Consider the following 16,650-nt stretch of genomic DNA (forward strand, 5'->3'; position numbering starts at 1 on the left):
ATTTTTCAATTTATAATTTTAGTTTTTAGCAAATAATATTTTGTGATATTCTATACGTAGCGTTTTATAAGTTATCTCTTATACTGATGGTTCGAGTCCACGCTGAAGCGCCACCAAGGTCTTGCACCACAGTTTTAGTCCACGGCCTAAGACTTTGGCATAAGTGTGGCCGACTACTGCAGGTCACCATACGCAGGTCCACCCACCTTGGAGTCATCGTCCAGCCCACCAGCTCCCTAGTCGGGATCGTCGAGGGAACTACTGGGCGGCGCATTGTACATCCTGCGGTAGGAGGCTTCGATGTTCTCGTCCAGCATGCGGTCCACAATGTCACTCTCGACCTGTCCCGGTTCTTGGGACAGTTTAAGTAGGAGCTCCGCATGACTGGTCGTCATTTGGGGCAGTTGAAGATCGGGGGCTGCTGGAGGATTTCCATTTGCCCTTCGCTGGGCGATTTCTGCTGCGAAGAATTTGCTTCTTCAGATTGACCAGTGCAATACGATCCTGCGCCACTAGCATTCGTTCGTGGGCTAGCTGGGCCTCCTTTTCGCCGAATTCCTGGCCCCTCTTTGCCATTATCTTAAGCTTGGCCTGGAGCTGGATATCTGCTGATGGTCATTAGTTTAGGACATTTTATGGCATATTTAAACATATTTTTAAAAATATTTTTATTACGAAATATTAGGTTATTATATTATTTAATATTATATTCATATCTCCCTCAATTTCATATCCCATTTTCTATCACTTTTCGATTCTCCTAAATTAAACTTTCTTTTCCGCTTATAAAACAAATGCACAGTTTTTTTTTCGATTTATGCCGCCTCCACTCCAACTAAACCCAAATCGATCAAGCTTTCAAAACTTATCCACAATCAATTTACTCAAACACTTTGCCGTAATCTCTGTTTCAGATCCAGCTCCAGTTGTTAGCAGACCGTTACACAAAATCACTAACACAAAACACTTGGCAGAGCAGCTCTCCTTACGTTTAACTTTAATTACTCAATTATTTGCCTGATTTTGTTGTTTTCCACTTCTTAAGTTGGAAATTAGGCGCGAAGTACGCAGAGCCGAAAGCTTTGGCCAACTGATTATAGAGAGCGGGGGGCGGCGCGGGGCACCACGACGGTCATATCGGATCTCGGATCTCGAATCTCAGATCGAATGGGAATAAACTATATATACTAAGAGTCCTTAAACTGGTCATCTTAGGAGTATTTTTATGTGGTATTAATCAAATACAAAGAACCCAGTAAAACAAACTCTTTCGAATCCATATAAATTGTCAAAATATCTATTCTTTCGTTTGGTTTTAAATATATACAAATATAATGAAATAATAATAAATAAATAAAAAATAATACAAATAATATATAAATAAGATACATATAATGACAAATACATATATACATTTTTAAAATAAATATCCATAATATTATCATTCTTAAAATGAGTTACTTTTGCTAAGCCTGTAACATACATACGTAGGTGTACACAGTGGCCTTTGGAAATTTAACATGAACTTCATCAATGCGACCTCATTAAATTATTTGTCTGTATTCAAATGTCTTTTAATTGTAGATACTTACTCATTATAGTCAGTGGGTGCCTGTTACCCACCTATGGCGAAAAAAATGTGTCCATAATAGAAGATGGAAAATGCTTGGACTGTAGAAAGGAAAGTAAGGATTATTGTCGGATTGAAGAGACAGGATTTAGTTGTTATGAAGGCGAATTTTATAGGCGGTTGGGTCGTGTGAAAGATGAATTTCCCAAAACAAACGAACAAGTGGACGCATGCCTTGCACCTGGAATGCATATCGGTATTAGAAGCATTTGCTTAGTAATACAAAAATAAATTTATGAATCTTACAGATAGTATAAATGCCAAAGTATGCTGCGTTTGGTCGCCCGAAATCGGCTGTCAAGTCCTTTTAAGTGAAGATCACCAAGGCGAATTTTGCTTCACTTGCAGAGTGAAACATAAAATGGAATACAAAGGCCTACTTTCCTGTCCGTGTCTAAAAAATGAAGGATTACGCCAAGCCTATGCGAAAACATTGCACACCTTTATGTTTACATGTTTATTCATAAAGTTGTTATCCAGTTCCACGGTGGGGCTCTAGCTTAAAAATTTAAAATTTACATCTCATATTGCAAATTAGTTGTTATATCCTTTACAGAGAGTTATAAAAGACCGGGTAGGGCTTCCACTAAAGTAATGTTTTACTTTATTACTATGGTAAACAAATGGCAACGATTGCTTTAGTACATACAAAGACTTTAGAATGATGAATATTAAATATTCTAAAGACATTAGAATAATGAATATTGAATATTCTAATGTCTTTGGTACATAGCATCAGCACAATGCGATTTCTAAGGACTTTAAAGGTGAATTTATCGTTTTCAAAGTTGTATATGAACGAGAAGGTTGTTAAAAAAATAATACATAAGTGGTATTTATATGTATATATATTATTAATAATAAACTTCAAAAAGTGGAAAATATTTTTTTAATTTATAATTTTAATTTTCTATTATTTTAGCAAATCATATTTTGCATTATTTTATACGTAGCGTTTTATAAGCTACCTCTTACCTCTTATGATGGTTCGAGTCCACGCTCAACGCCACCAAAGTCATGCACCACGGTTTTAGTCCATGGTCAAAGACTTTGGCATAAGTGTGGCCGACTATCCACAACCCGCAAGATACAGCTTTCCACGCCAAGCGAACTCAGGCGTTTTTGGCATTCAGGAGAAATCTTGAGGCTTCCTCGAATTCCCCCTCATTCTTTGAATCCCCGCCTACGAGCCGCTAACGTTGCTGACGAAGAGTAAGTGCGAAAATTGCGAGTGAAAATTGCATAAGTTGTGTAAAATCGAAATCGAAGTAGGCGGGCAATGCTATTGAGCTGCCTGAAAACAGACTAAATTTACGTGGTTGCTTAAATTCCGTTGCTTTGCTTTGCTTTTCGGTTTAAAACAGCGCTGTAAGTTCTGGGTGCGCGAATTCGGGGCACGCCGTTATGTAACCTACAAAAGCGAAAAGCAGCTGATTACCCAGCTATTTATAATTAGATAAAGCACATGTCGCCGCCATCAAACAGACGTACACACGGTATATACGTAACTAATGGATGGCCTCTCTGTACTTTCAGCCGATCCCAGAACTAGAACAGAATCAAGATGTTCTCCAGCTTCTTTGAAACTGCCCGGAACTCTCCGTTCCGCACCCCCCTCTCGACGGTCAGATGCGATGCCGCCGCCCCAGTGGTGGATCCCCAGCCGGTCGAAGGTCGCCAGATCGCCGCCGCCGCCACTCCGGTGGCCCAGCAGCAGCAGGACTCTTGCGAGTTCGGCAGCAGCAAGTACTTCGCTCTGTGCGGAATCGGTGGCATCCTCAGCTGCGGCACCACCCACACCTTCGTCGTGCCCCTGGATCTGGTGAAGTGCCGTCTGCAGGTCGACCAGGCCAAGTACAAGAATCTGGTGCACGGATTCAAGGTCACCGTGGCGGAGGAGGGCGCCCGCGGACTGGCCAAGGGCTGGTTCCCCACCCTGCTCGGCTACTCGGCACAGGTGAGAGATTGGGCTTCACACCAATGGGTTGCATAATCGTCTGGAGAATCCGCATACTCGTGACTCGGTCGCCTGACCTTAATTACACCGGTTCCGGGCTTGAAGTAGATACAAGTGATTCCAATCGATCGAAGATAAGGAAGATGGATACCTAAGCTGAAATCCTTGTATACCTTTAGATAACAACACATCTAACGCTTATAAAACTAATAGGAAATTATAAAAGCTAATAGGAAAGGAACTGCCAAGAGACAACAGACTAACCCGCCTTTTTGTGTCTTTCAGGGTCTCTGCAAGTTCGGTCTGTACGAGGTGTTCAAGGTAAAGTACGCCGATATCATTGGTGAGGAGAACGCCTACCTGTACCGCACCTCCTTGTATCTGGCTGCTTCCGCTTCGGCCGAGTTCTTCGCCGATATCGCTCTGGCGCCGTTCGAGGCCGCCAAGGTCAAGATCCAGACCATTCCCGGATTCGCCAACAACTTCCGCGAGGCCGTGCCCAAGATGCTGAAGGAGGAGGGCGTCAATGCCTTCTACAAGGGTCTGGTCCCCCTGTGGATGCGACAGATCCCCTACACCATGATGAAGTTCGCTTGCTTCGAGCGCACCGTGGAGCTGCTCTACAAGTAAGTAACATTAGCTCTTCAGATTTCCTCTAGTTTTCACGTTATTTAGAAGGACAGTAGAAAAACCTGTCTAGAGCTGTGCAAAATAACTATTCATATAAGTGCTATAATTGGAGTTCAAAGGTCTTTGCCCAGTTTTAGTTGATCAAAAATGAAGGGGTTTATAATAAAATTACACTTTAGTTGAAAATATATTGTTAGCGCGTCAGCAGATAAGCACCCTTTCGTATCTAATAGCACGGCAGAATGAAACACTACAACAAATTCTTATCTTGTTCATATATAAGAATGTTATGTTATCTCTCAATTCGTTTGTTAGCTAGGATAGTTTGTCTTAGCGACTTTATTCATTACTATTACAAATGAGAGATAATAAAACTTTCTTATATTCGTCGCCATAACAGTTGAAGCTATGTTCTTAAGGTAGTCTCTTAAAGATGAAATGTAAAAGCTAGAGCAAATCTGTACCCTTAACAATTCGGGTTGTCAAGCCCCAACGAAGCCCGTTAAATCAATACTAATGATGCAACTTTCCCCAGGTATGTGGTGCCCAAGCCCCGTGCCGACTGCACCAAGGGCGAGCAGCTGATCGTGACCTTCGCCGCTGGCTACATCGCCGGTGTGTTCTGCGCCGTGGTGTCGCATCCCGCTGATGTGGTGGTCTCCAAGCTGAACCAGGCCAAGGGAGCCAGCGCCATTAGCGTGGCCAAGTCGCTGGGCTTCAGTGGCATGTGGAACGGATTGACTCCTCGTATTATCATGATCGGTACCCTGACCGCTCTGCAATGGTTCATCTACGATGGTGTGAAGGTCGCTCTGGGCATTCCCCGCCCACCACCACCAGAGATGCCCGCTAGCCTGAAGGCCAAGCAGCATTAAGTGGGCTAGTCCAATCGGTTAGCTTAAGGCCAGAGTTCACTAGTTGGAGCGATTGTGGGCAGACCCAGGAGCAACATACTTTTTACTTTCTAACGAATTTCGATATTAGTATAGCCCAATTGCCTTATGCTTTTTTCTCAAAAAGAATACATTAATGTTGCGTGTGTGCCATTGCACATGTACATTCCAGAACAATACTTTACGCATTTCTCAAACACAGCAGTTATACACACTTTTTTATAAACAAATCTTTCTATCTTTAAAAGCCAAACATTCTATCGTACGCAACTAAGCTACACTCAAGTTCAAAGTATTCAATTCCATATATATTCTGTTATACTATGTGCTATATTTAACCCTGTGTGTGTCTAGCTCGCGCTGGAAAGTATGTCCGTATGTTGTCCCTTTGATGGCCAGCCCCTTGTTATCTCCTCCCGCTGCCCCACGTCCCACAGGCCACTCATGCGAATATGATATTAATGCTGTTTCAATTGTCTGACCCGATACCCAAGAAAGCACTCTGAATAAATTAAATTATAAAATATAAAAACACTACCAAACTGCGTTTTCTAATCTTGTCTATCTATCGGGAACCGGTTATAGCTTGGGACTACGATTGCATTAGAACGCTTGTGGAGATAACCTTATGACCAATAAATGATTTCCCTGACACTACAAATTGCATTGTGAGGTAACCAAACAAGCTGAAAGGAACCCAAAGAAGGATTTTGTTTGATGTAATGTTATGCAATGAGCAGGAGAGTCGGAAATCGTTGTAGCATTTGGCTATTATAATTTAAATCATTTTAATGAACCACGATACTGTTGCAATTGTCATTAATTAATAATGTAGTTTAATTTATTTGCATTAATATTCGCGTCTTGGCCAAATAATAAAAACGACAGTTTAGTTTTTCAAAAATATTTATTTTGTTTATGAGCATTGAGCTGAATAAGGCATTGTAGTGGCTCGTTGGGCCATAAGTCCAGTATAAACTAAATAATTAAATAGTACGCTTTATATATGGGCACATATATAGTTGATTTATTCACTTTACGTCAGTTGGGCGCCTTACTAACTAAATAACCTCTAAGGACTAAACACTAGTCATCGTTACATAGCTAAATTCATATGTATATAAATGTATTTAACAGGCAATTTTCTGGTATATTGTTTGCTTTTGCTGCTGTATGTACAAATCGCTTAAATCTAGTTAGGTGTATATATCGTATATAGTCGGGATAGTCTGGATCACACAGAACAATGAGGACAAAGTACTTTGTTGTCTGTGGTGTGGTGATGCGAAAATTGCTGCGTTGTTTTTTATTTATTATATAATGTATTGCAGGACGTGTTTTCTTCTCCATAACAAGCCATTTCAGTCTTAGCGTTTCAAGTAACCAAAAAGATAAAAGTGTATAATGAAATGAAAAGAACAAAAATTAAAAGTAATAAAACGAATTAACTTAGGTCTACAATTTTGTTGTTTTCTTGTGTGGTTGCATATTGTGTGTTTTGTGTGTTTTTGTTTTGTTTTGTTTTCTTTATTTTGCAGTTGCAGTAAATTTCGAAACAATGGTTTGCTTGGATGCTTCACGCCTCAAAATTCATCTTCTTTCATTTTTATAAGGTTTTCTCGTTTTTGTTAACATAAATCTAGTATCAGTTATATATGTAGATGTAGACGATCACACAGGCATACAGGTAAACATATAAATCTATCTTTTTCCAAAATTCTTTACAGTCGAACATAAAACATTTTAAAAAGTTAAACATAGAAGTTACGATTTTGAAATTCCATCAAGTTGACTAAGGACAAGACATACAAATTCGGGCTTCGCTTAGTAGAAGTAGTTATAAGCCCTCCTAATTGATTTTTCTTTGAGTAAACCTCAAGTCAATGGCACATTAAAATTGGGATATTTGTACCGGGTATATAAGCTAAGGTCAAAAAGTTTCGTTAGCGATAAAAATCTTTTGGACTCTCTCTCTGTCAATAAAACTGATTATAACATTTGAAATCTGTTCCAATTCTGTTTCTTTCTGTTCATGTGGCCTAAATGAGAAACTTTATTCAATCGCTGGGGTCAGGAAAATCCCATCCCGATCCCAGGCGATTTCACCAATATGGCGTATGTGGCTCCTGGTGCCAGCCATTTTGGTCTTGCACCTTGGCCAAGGCATCGGTCAGGGTGGACCTTATTTGCTGGCTCGAGTTGCGATTCTGCCCCTTATCATAGGGCGACAAGGCGTTGTAATAAAAGGGCGATCGCTTGCTGATGGTGTAGTTTTTGCCCTGTAAGTAAATGTGCATTTAGTAACATATGTTGTAGTTATGCAGTTGTATGGCAATCTTACATCATTATTATCCCAATATTCTGTCTCGTTGGTGCGGTAGCAGATGCAGAATTCCAGGCGCTTGGAGGATGGCGGCAAGGTGATCTTGAAGGAGAATGTATCGAAGACTACATGAGCACAAGTAGCCGGTCCATAGGCCCTGGCGTATGTACAGAAGATGTCCTGCTGGCTCTTCCAATCGTCCCAGGTCACACGGACAATGATCTCCTTCTGGAAGTCAATGTTCTTCACCTTGATGGTGCCCACCACAATCGACTCCTCATCCTTGACGATCACATTCTCCAGGGAAACAAAATCACGGTCTATCTTTTGTCTGTGTAAATACAAATATTTAGAACAGATATTTTACACTTGCTTATGTAGGGTACACACCTAAATGATAGATAGTCTGAGGCTGGCTGCTTGAAGTCCACTGTCCACTGATCCGGAGGATGTGGACTGACCAGGCCCTGTGTAATTTGCTCCAGAAACTTCATGCTCCAGTAGGGCGGCACATTCGAGGGCTCGGACATCACACGAACCTCGGTTAGCGATAGACCCTCATCATCAGCGAAGATCACATGCTTTTTGGGGCCACGGCTGCAAAAAGTCAAAAGAAATACCATCCATTGAGTACATCGCAATCTATTATAGGCAAAGTATTCATTATGAAAATATATTATTAAATGTAGATTTGACCCTGGCTTTATCAGCTTGACTTGACCCCCCATTTGGAATTATTTATTTTATTGCTTTGTGGTCATTGACTTGGCATCTTTCTGTGCGCAGATTTCTATTTCTATCCTTAACAGTTTCATTTTATTGCCTTGTTTTGACTTTAGTTTAGCGAACTGCGTCGTTTCCAAATGCATTTCTCAAAACCATTTCTTACAGCTCCATTTTTACCGATTGCCTGACAATTTGTAATATAAAATCCCGATCGAGTGAAAATTGTCTTTTCTTTAGTATGGGTTCCCTTTTCTGCTGAACATTTTTATTCCTTGCGTTTCCCGAAAAATTATCTGCGTCATAAAAAGTGTAATGTGTATTGTGTATTTTTTTTTGATTTATTTTTAGAAGTCACGTACGGCTTTGCCAAAGATTTGCCTTAATCTATATGTAAATCACGCCTACTTTTGCTTTTCCTTTCTTGTTACCTTTATTTTATTGGGCGACTCTTCCCACGAGTCTTTAGCTTAAATGTAAATAAAACACACCCACTAAGATACATATATAGAAAATAGAGTATATAGAAAATAGAGTATAACTCGTGATTCAAAATATATGCATTATTCAGCGACATTTTCAAAAAGAAAATTTACTTGGAGTCTGAAATCCCCTTGGATATTAAATAATCCAATTAAGTACAGTATTAAGTTCAATCCAAATGTTTGGTGCTGTCAAATATTTCTCAGACTCTTTGTGTTGCCCTTTTGACTTTTATATTACTATTACTTCGGTCTAAAATTCGTATAAAAAGTTCTATTTAGAAAGTTGGCCATAAATTCGATAAGATATTGCGACTAATTCTGGCTAATCAGCTTGGGAGGGGCTCGATTTTTTTATGGTTTTGGCTGTTGACAAGCCAAATTCGAAAAGTTTCCGTCAGTTAGAGCAGACTATTGGCCCCCCACACAGAGCAGACTCTATTTGGTCTGCAAATTGGCGGAGAGTCGGTGGGAACCCATCAAGTGCTAAATATATATGGGAAGTACAAATAGCCAGCAATTGAAATGGCTATCAAACAGACTGGCTCTCTGTTTATTGAACGCCGGCCGTATTGCCAGAGATCGGTGCTGATGTATAGGAGATCGCAGATCGCACCACCCGACGCAGCCAGAATCGGATCGTAACGACTACCGACTACCGACATCGACATCGACATCGACGATCACGCATCGAGGGCATGATCGGTGTGCGCCTGCCGTTGCTGCATTTTCTTCAACAGGTTTCTTTGCGATCGCTTATCTGGTGTGTGGGGTGGGCCTCAACGCCCAGCAGGCCAACCAGAAACCGGAGACCGCGGACGGGTCTCATTTTTGACCGACCGCTTTTCTAAAACTTGTCAACTCCAAAAAAATCATTTACATTTCCATTCATTTTTCCCCACACTTGGCTTACATTTTCTCCAAGGGAAACGAGATACGACTATCAACTGTCTTTTCTTAAAACCCAAAGGCAGCCACAATTCCGTATGCGTTACGGAACGCATTTAATTTCGAGGGTCCGGTTTAAAGTGCATAAATTTATTAACTCCTCAATATGCAAGTCGCATTAAGATCGTTGATGGGTGCAGGAGAAACAAGTTTTGGCTGCAGCAAAAGTGCTTTTTAAATCGCAGCGCACTTCATGTAAATGAAAATTGTGTTTAAAAATACTTTTTAATTTCCTTAGTTTTCAATTTGCAGACCTTGCTCGAGTTCCCTCATTTTCTAAAGTCAATAACCTGTTCGAAAAAATATTCTGGCAAGACCTGTTCAAATTTTACAACTGGCCAACTTGATGGTCGTTCTGGTTGACCTTACAACTGGGCTACTTTTTGTAAATGAATCAAGGTAGTTCCGTCTTTTATATAGCCAAATTTTTTCGTATTTTCTATTTTATTTCCACCAACAGAATTTTAGTTTTGGCAAATATACCTATCGTTTATATCTTTCGGAAATTTCCTATAAGCACAAAGTCCAATAGTAAGAGACTGAAAATAGTTTTGTTCAGAAAATGCTGCGTGGATTTGGTTTTCCTTAATTACTATGCCTATGGGGAGCAATACAAAATTTACGAAATACAATTTTTGTAAATGTTCGAAATTCTTGTTCACATTTTTCGGCTAAAGGTGCGCCAACATTCAACATTTTTACAGCAGACCCATCTGCCCCAGACTCACTTTTCTGATCGATTCACGTGATCTTTGCATGAACATCGGACATATCTCCCCATCTCTATATATAACCTTACGTTTGTGTGCATTCGTATTCCGAGGCTTGTAATGTTGAAATATTTTTAGTTACGTTACACCCGAAAAAAATGCGTCTTTTATGAGATGACGCCTGTCGCATGAAAGCGATCACGCTTCTCTGCTAATAATTCTTTGGCCTTGACGTGAACCGTCTGCCTCGTTTTGTGGTTGATCTTGGCGAAATTTGGGGAGGGTAATTAAGACAAAAGAAAGCGTTTTCATAGGCTGTCAAAAGTCATTGAAAAAGTGGGGCTAAATGTCTACATGGGTGACGAGCTGTTGCGATATGTTTCGGAAGGTGATGAATAGGGCTTTCGTGCTTCAAATCTATGCTCAAAAGTTGATTTAATTTTATTTATTTTAAAATGCATTACAACAAGCTCTGGTTTTTAAATTTATTTTATATTTTTTTTGAGTGGATTTCGTAACTGATAAAACGAGGCATACGAAATACGCAACCGCAAAGTGTACACAAAGTCTCCAACAGCAACGAGCACACGACTGGTTTACATTGATAATATTATGGGTAATTGCATTCGTTTGAGTAGCTGTGAGGCTTTAAGCCTGATCTCTTGTCCAGAGGTGCTGCCCAAATATAAATAATAGTGTTCGCCTTTGACGCAAATGTACGTATAAATTATTTTCTCTATCTCGTGGCATGTGTATTTTTAGGCATTTCTCAAAATGCCAGCCAGATTCAAGTGCAAAGAAGGAAAACTTTTGTAGGGCTCGCTGAAAGCGAAATATATTATATATGTATATTTTACAATATATCTGGGAGACCCAAATACTTTCATGGCCTGCATATGGATCGATAATGTATTTACCAATATATAGCGGGTAAATGGAAAGGGAAAATAAAAATAATGGCGCCTCGCTGTTGGGGTCTATACTAAATACCAGTCTATTCCCATTTCAGTCTTAAAATGTGCGATTTTTTATCTCAGATATACTAGCTACAGATTCTCGACGCGCGATGCAGTGGCGTGTTTTCATTTTGGCAGATTCTACAGTCATTTAGATAATTTATATTTTGTTTTTGTGAAACTGCATGCTCTTGGATACGTATAAAATACATTTTCGAGTATATTTTATGATCTTTTTGCATTTGCTTAGCCTGGCGGCCGTCTGCACTTGGCTTTCTTTGCTTATTTAACAAATGACATGTGCTCGGCTATGACGTCTGTGGGAAAGTTGTTCGACTGCCAACAGATTTTTATATTCCTTTTACTCGAACTATTGCAAATGCCTTATAAACGATTAATCTTTGTTTATAAAAAGCTTTGGCGGAAGTGGTATGTTCCCGGTTTTATAAGAAATTATCATGTCATGTTTTGAGGACCATCTTTGGTTCATACAAAGCTTTGAGTCTAGATCATACAATTTCGTTTTCTTTTCGACCGCATTCCACAAGGTAAAGATACCAAATGAAAACCATATATAGCTCCTTGTGTTACTCTGCTTACTCTGCTTTTCCTTGAGATTTTTCCTCAAATGAATTCTCAATACTTAATGAATCACTTGTGGATTGATACACCCCATTCTGACCACAATTACCTAGGCTCTCGCACCACCAAGTTCCCATCTAGTTCAGTTGGTGGTTTAGTAAGTGCGGCGCCATTATCTTCGAAGGCCTGACGTCAAAGTGACTGAACCCGCCGGCATTTACCGCCTTCTTGATCGTTTCGGCGCCGTTGTATCGAGTTACCTCCATTACGTAATCTTATCGCCGGCTGCACACTCACCTCACTTCGCAGTCGCTGTCCTTGCCGCACATACAGCTATGGCTGGCACTGTCCGTGACATCGGCGTCCGTCGGCGAGAGATCTGCGGAACTGGCCGTACTGTTCTGGGATTTGTGCAGGCAGGATTTGCGGCTGAGACAGGATTTGGGCTGATTGGTGAGCAGCGGCGCCGAGGCCATTCGCTCCAGGTAACTCCGTCCGGACCGACTGCCCACGCCCAGGGGCGTGGCACCCGCCTTCTGCTGACTGGGACCCTGGCCCTGGACCGCCGCCGAGGCGTTGTTGACCATGGCTTTGGAGGCCAGAGTTATCACTTGGGGCCGGCAGTAGCGCGACGCTCTGTTGGGCTCGTCATTGTAACTGGAAAAATGTGTAAAATTAGTTAAAGATTTTTCCCAAATTTAAATTAATATTAAACTTATTTAACATCGAACTTATAAATAAATTGCCTTACTATTGTAACCTTTTAAATGAGTTTTGTTTAAAAAAACGGAAGGTATTCAGTTCCAGTTTCACTAATTGAAAATACAAATTCTAAATTTAAACATCAGCAGATGGTGGCCATCTTTCAATTGTTTTGACCAATTTTTGTGATTCTTTTTCTCTCGCCTGCAGAGCAGAAAAGAAATTCCCTGGATCAGTCTTTTATTTCAAGCATCTACGCATTAAGCTGCCTTTTATCAGGCCTGATAAGAGTGGTGGCTTTAATTTTTACTGCCTCAATGCCTGCCTTCATTGTTCGCAGCGGAGGCCTATGTACTGCTCGTATTTGTACTTGTACTCCTACTGATACGTGTATATTGTCTATAAAGAAGCATCGCTGATAAGAGGAGTTGCGCGCGACCTCACCACTTGATTCGGGTTTGCCGTGGGTGGGAAATGTATAATGTATACTATGAATTTGAAGCATATTTGTTTGGGTTCTGCGGTGAGTCATTTCCAAAAGTGTATTTCAGGAGAGACTCGCTGGTCTTACTCATTTGGCACAGTTCACATCCCCTTTGTAGTTATCATAATTTTTCGGCTAGACATTCATAAAACTAAAAGTCAATGGTTGATAAGGTTCGTTCAATGGGGCTCGCGTGGACTTTTGCATGCTAAACATATGTTGACGGCATGCTGATTCGTCTTTTTCGGCGTGGGCCTGGCTATGGGAATATTTCCGTCTGCTCTGCTGTTATCACCACCTTTTTTTTGGCTAATTGCCGCTGTCTGGACACTATATCAGCATATTTAGTACTTGAGTTGACAACGTAAGGAATTCACTTGTTTTCGATGACAGCCCGCTGAGTTACGTGGGTAGTTTTAGGTATTGGGTGAGGTAAGCTGTTGTAAAATCACGCTATGAAGTTTCAAGTGAGTTGACGCATTGGCAGCTGAGTTACTTGAGTTGGTTGGAGTACTCAGTTTGTTTGACGGCATGCCGCTCACGTGTCCCGATAAGAAATGTTGATAGTTAATAGAAATAGGGCTTTCGCATATACGAGTATATACCTCCCGCAGGTTTATCTACTGAACCTTTTTATTCTTTACTGATTATAGGCGTTTTTCGCCGCTTCTTGTAGCGTTTGTTTTGCTTGGCCGTACTCTAGATATAGATTTATTTTTAGCTCAAATCCTCATATATACGAATATAAATTATTCGAATTTTCGGTATTGTATATTTATCATTCCCAAAAATAAAATACTCTCCGCAAATATGAGGAAAATGCAGCGCGTGCAGCGAATGAAGCGCGGCAAATTGCTTTAATTAAATCAATTGCCCTCGTCTCTGCCTCTGAATATATAGATATATTACCCTTCTTCCCTTTACCAATTTGTCAAATTTTCGGCTTGCTCGTGTGCCCCTGGGAAAAAACATGTTGCGTCAAAAGCGCCACGCGCAAATTGTCGCCAAGCAAATTTTTGGCGTCACCCCCCCGACTCGTGAACGAATCTCCAAATCTCGGTGGGCTCCACCAGCGAAAGATCACCGCAGAGTCGGCGAAATGTTTGTTTTGGTTCAGCATTCTGACTTGCCTTGATCTTGAATGCCTGCTTTTCACATTTTGCCAATCTGTTGTCAACCAAAAACGAGCCTTAGTATCACGACACGAATATTTTTAGTGCCTGCATTCATTGTGTTTTCGAAAAGTTCTCAGGTTTTCATACATTTCATTGGGTAATACATGTGTTTTCCTGCCTTTGATCAGGTGTCAAAATTTCCATAGACGACACTTGGGACAGCTGTTTCAAATGAATCAATATTGGCAGCCCTCGAAAGATCGATATTATTCCTTTTCTACGATGTGTAAACATTCGAGTTCTTATATTCATTAAATGGAATTTGTCTTTCCGCTCTGTTTATTTACTTAATGTGGGTTATGTTTGAGAATTTCGGCATTTATATGGATTTTCAATGTTAAAAAGTTTTGTTTAAATATTCACAAAAGAGAACACACAATGCCAAAATTATTATTTGCCATTTATATATTTTACGTTTTATTTTATCTCTCAGCTTAATTCACGTAATATCACTTGTTTTTCGCAGGTAATCAGAAATTTGTATCGAATTTTTAAGCGTTTCTCTTATTAACACGTACAGGTCTGTTAAATTCATAAGAGGTGATGTATCAGAAAACGCTTTTACTTCTTTATCGACCGATAAGAAAGTTAACTTTGGACATGGAAAAAACCTGAGCACTGGTTCTCTTTCAATGATGTTGTGCTATTTAATTTCTTTTGATTGGCTGCCGAAACTCGTGAATTCACTTTGACCAATTCAGCGTTAAATTAGCTAAATTGCTGAGTATATTTATTTATGAGTTCTATAGTTTTGTAAACTTACTTCAACGATTGACGGGGATGTCCGCTCATGAAGTCCGCCAGAAAACTAACGGGTGGACTGTGACTGAATATGGGCGGACTGTGCGAAATCATTTTATATATGGCTTCGATCTGCGCTGATTACAATGATCTCTACAAACAAGGAACTTTGGTGTGGAAGCCCCTGTGGAAAAATATAGAAAATTAACGATTTGTTTTTGGTTTCTAATCGAAGCGCGGCAATAAGTGTACGCTTAATTGGAAAGTAATGTGTAAATGGAATGCATGATCCGAATATGTAATAAATGTTTATGAAATTTCACATTGATTGCTAATCTCAGGTGGAATCGGAATTAATGATGGTATAATATAGCAATACCATTTCCATAAGAGATAACATTCGAAGCGCTATTAGTTTGGTCCAAATGCATGTTTAAATCGGTTTGCTTCAAAACAAGGTGATGCTCGATGCTGAAAGCCAAAATCGAAATATCGAAAATGCCCCTCGTAAGTTTGAAAAAGTTTTCCAATTTGTATGATATGTATGTTTATTTTGCAGTTTAAGCTCTCAACTAACCGTTAATTGTTATCTCCTCTCTGTTTTCCTCTTCACTTTTGACTTCTGGCTAGGAGGTAAGGAACTATTCTTATACTTGTGCAGTCGATCACTTTCTTTTTAACTGTGATCCCTTTCTTTTATTTTATGTAAATTTTTACTTTTTCAATTGTGCATCACGCGTGAGCGTCAGACAATGAAAAACGATCGTTGAGACGGGACCTTAATTGAATTTATTAAAATCCTCCGATCGGCGCACTTCTTTTCGTGGTCACACACACAAAACGACGAACGATTTTTAATAGATTTCTCGCGGACTTTGCTTAAGCGTAACTAAATTTTCTTGTGTCAATTTTTTAACACGGACAAAAAACAGCAACAACTTGTTTCCGTCGCGTTCCCCGCTTCGTTCCGTTCCACTCCGTTCCGTTCCGTTCCTCCTATGAACCGTGCGCTTCGACGCTGCGAAAACGAATGAAAATGTTTGTTGCTGCAACTTGCCGTTAAGACTTCCCGGCGATCGGATCGGAGAAAGAAAAACACAGAGAGAGCCTGAGAGAGAGAGAGAGTGGGTGTTTAAATACTCTTCCAAAGATAATAGTCGTCAAGTGGAGCGTGTATAACGTTGTCTGAGTGAAATACCTTAGAGAGTCAAGCAATATTGCCGTAATTGTCATAATGTTTTTGGAGGTAAGCAAGCAGTTTAAAAATAAACCTATTATTTTATTAATGCTAATTACCATATCAAATAGTTCAGACTGTTTTATAACTGTTTTGTTCCATAAATTTAACGATTTCTCTGCGTTTAAGAGATGTTGTTAAACCAGGCGTATTCACATGAATCCAGTTGACAGGTAGTTTCTATAAGGGTATACACAATTCAACTAACGTTAGGTTCGGTTTCTCATTCTAGAATAGCCCCGCTCTCTCTCTGCGGCTCTTTATTCCTCACTCCCCGTACCCGTCCACTCAACGACGTGGCTTGCATATTTTGATTGCATTTTGATATTCCGCCGTGATTGCAGTTGTAGTTGCGATTTGGCGTCGGTTTTAGTTGCTTTGATTAGTTTTGGCGCCACTGGCGGTGACAAAAGTCAAAACGGCTGTCAGCCCCTCGAGACATGATCACTTAGACGGGGAGCATCCCACCTCCAAACT

The 16,650-nt window shown here is 40.2% G+C and overlaps 3 protein-coding genes across 5 annotated transcripts; 2 read left to right on the top strand and 1 right to left on the bottom strand.

Annotated features, from left to right (window-relative positions):
• Positions 1-1,517: 1,517 nt before the first annotated feature.
• LOC122618462 lies at positions 1,518-2,164 on the top strand. The gene is made up of 2 exons (XM_043794918.1): positions 1,518-1,826; positions 1,879-2,164. Exons 1-2 carry the CDS (start codon positions 1,568-1,570, stop codon positions 2,127-2,129), a joined length of 510 nt encoding a protein of 169 aa, XP_043650853.1. The 5' UTR covers positions 1,518-1,567; the 3' UTR covers positions 2,130-2,164.
• A 560-nt stretch (positions 2,165-2,724) lies between these two features.
• Positions 2,725-5,647, top strand: LOC122618461 (phosphate carrier protein, mitochondrial). Of its 2 annotated transcripts, none has more exons than XM_043794917.1 (4): positions 2,725-2,842; positions 3,167-3,587; positions 3,873-4,213; positions 4,753-5,647. In XM_043794917.1, exons 2-4 carry the CDS (start codon positions 3,195-3,197, stop codon positions 5,090-5,092), a joined length of 1,074 nt encoding a protein of 357 aa, XP_043650852.1. In that variant the 5' UTR covers positions 2,725-2,842; positions 3,167-3,194; the 3' UTR covers positions 5,093-5,647. The 2 variants fall into 2 exon arrangements, with proteins under 2 accessions (XP_043650852.1, XP_043650851.1); XM_043794916.1 differs by lacking the exon at positions 2,725-2,842 and adding an exon at positions 2,856-2,998.
• Positions 5,648-5,998: 351 nt separating this feature from the next.
• LOC122618460 (protein phosphatase 1 regulatory subunit 3B) lies at positions 5,999-15,971 on the bottom strand. Of its 2 annotated transcripts, XM_043794914.1 has the most exons (6): positions 15,514-15,971; positions 14,959-15,120; positions 12,132-12,491; positions 7,824-8,030; positions 7,452-7,764; positions 5,999-7,389 (listed from the first exon to the last, which is right to left on the bottom strand). In XM_043794914.1, exons 2-6 carry the CDS (start codon positions 15,048-15,050, stop codon positions 7,213-7,215), a joined length of 1,149 nt encoding a protein of 382 aa, XP_043650849.1. In that variant the 5' UTR covers positions 15,051-15,120; positions 15,514-15,971; the 3' UTR covers positions 5,999-7,212. The 2 variants fall into 2 exon arrangements, with proteins under 2 accessions (XP_043650849.1, XP_043650850.1); XM_043794915.1 differs by lacking the exon at positions 14,959-15,120.
• Between the last annotated feature and the right edge of the window lie 679 nt (positions 15,972-16,650).

Source organism: Drosophila teissieri, chromosome 3L (assembly GCF_016746235.2).
Source record: "Drosophila teissieri strain GT53w chromosome 3L, Prin_Dtei_1.1, whole genome shotgun sequence".
Taxonomy (NCBI): Eukaryota; Metazoa; Arthropoda; class Insecta; order Diptera; family Drosophilidae; genus Drosophila; species Drosophila teissieri.

What these genes read in the sequence shown, in the direction of transcription:
- LOC122618461 (XM_043794917.1), top strand. Translation starts at nt 3,195, where the DNA reads ATGTTCTCCAGCTTCTTTGAAACTGCCCGGAACTCTCCGTTCCGCACC. An exon ending in TGCTCGGCTACTCGGCACAG is followed by an intron (nt 3,588 to 3,872) that starts GTGAGAGATTGG and finishes TGTGTCTTTCAG; the next exon opens with GGTCTCTGCAAGTTCGGTCT. An exon ending in ACCGTGGAGCTGCTCTACAA is followed by an intron (nt 4,214 to 4,752) that starts GTAAGTAACATT and finishes AACTTTCCCCAG; the next exon opens with GTATGTGGTGCCCAAGCCCC.
- LOC122618460 (XM_043794914.1), bottom strand. Translation starts at nt 15,050, where the DNA reads ATGATTTCGCACAGTCCGCCCATATTCAGTCACAGTCCACCCGTTAGT. An exon ending in TCAGACTATCTATCATTTAG is followed by an intron (nt 7,765 to 7,823) that starts GTGTGTACCCTA and finishes GTATTTACACAG; the next exon opens with ACAAAAGATAGACCGTGATT. An exon ending in AATATTGGGATAATAATGAT is followed by an intron (nt 7,390 to 7,451) that starts GTAAGATTGCCA and finishes ATTTACTTACAG; the next exon opens with GGCAAAAACTACACCATCAG.
- LOC122618462 (XM_043794918.1), top strand. Translation starts at nt 1,568, where the DNA reads ATGTCTTTTAATTGTAGATACTTACTCATTATAGTCAGTGGGTGCCTG. An exon ending in TGCACCTGGAATGCATATCG is followed by an intron (nt 1,827 to 1,878) that starts GTATTAGAAGCA and finishes TGAATCTTACAG; the next exon opens with ATAGTATAAATGCCAAAGTA.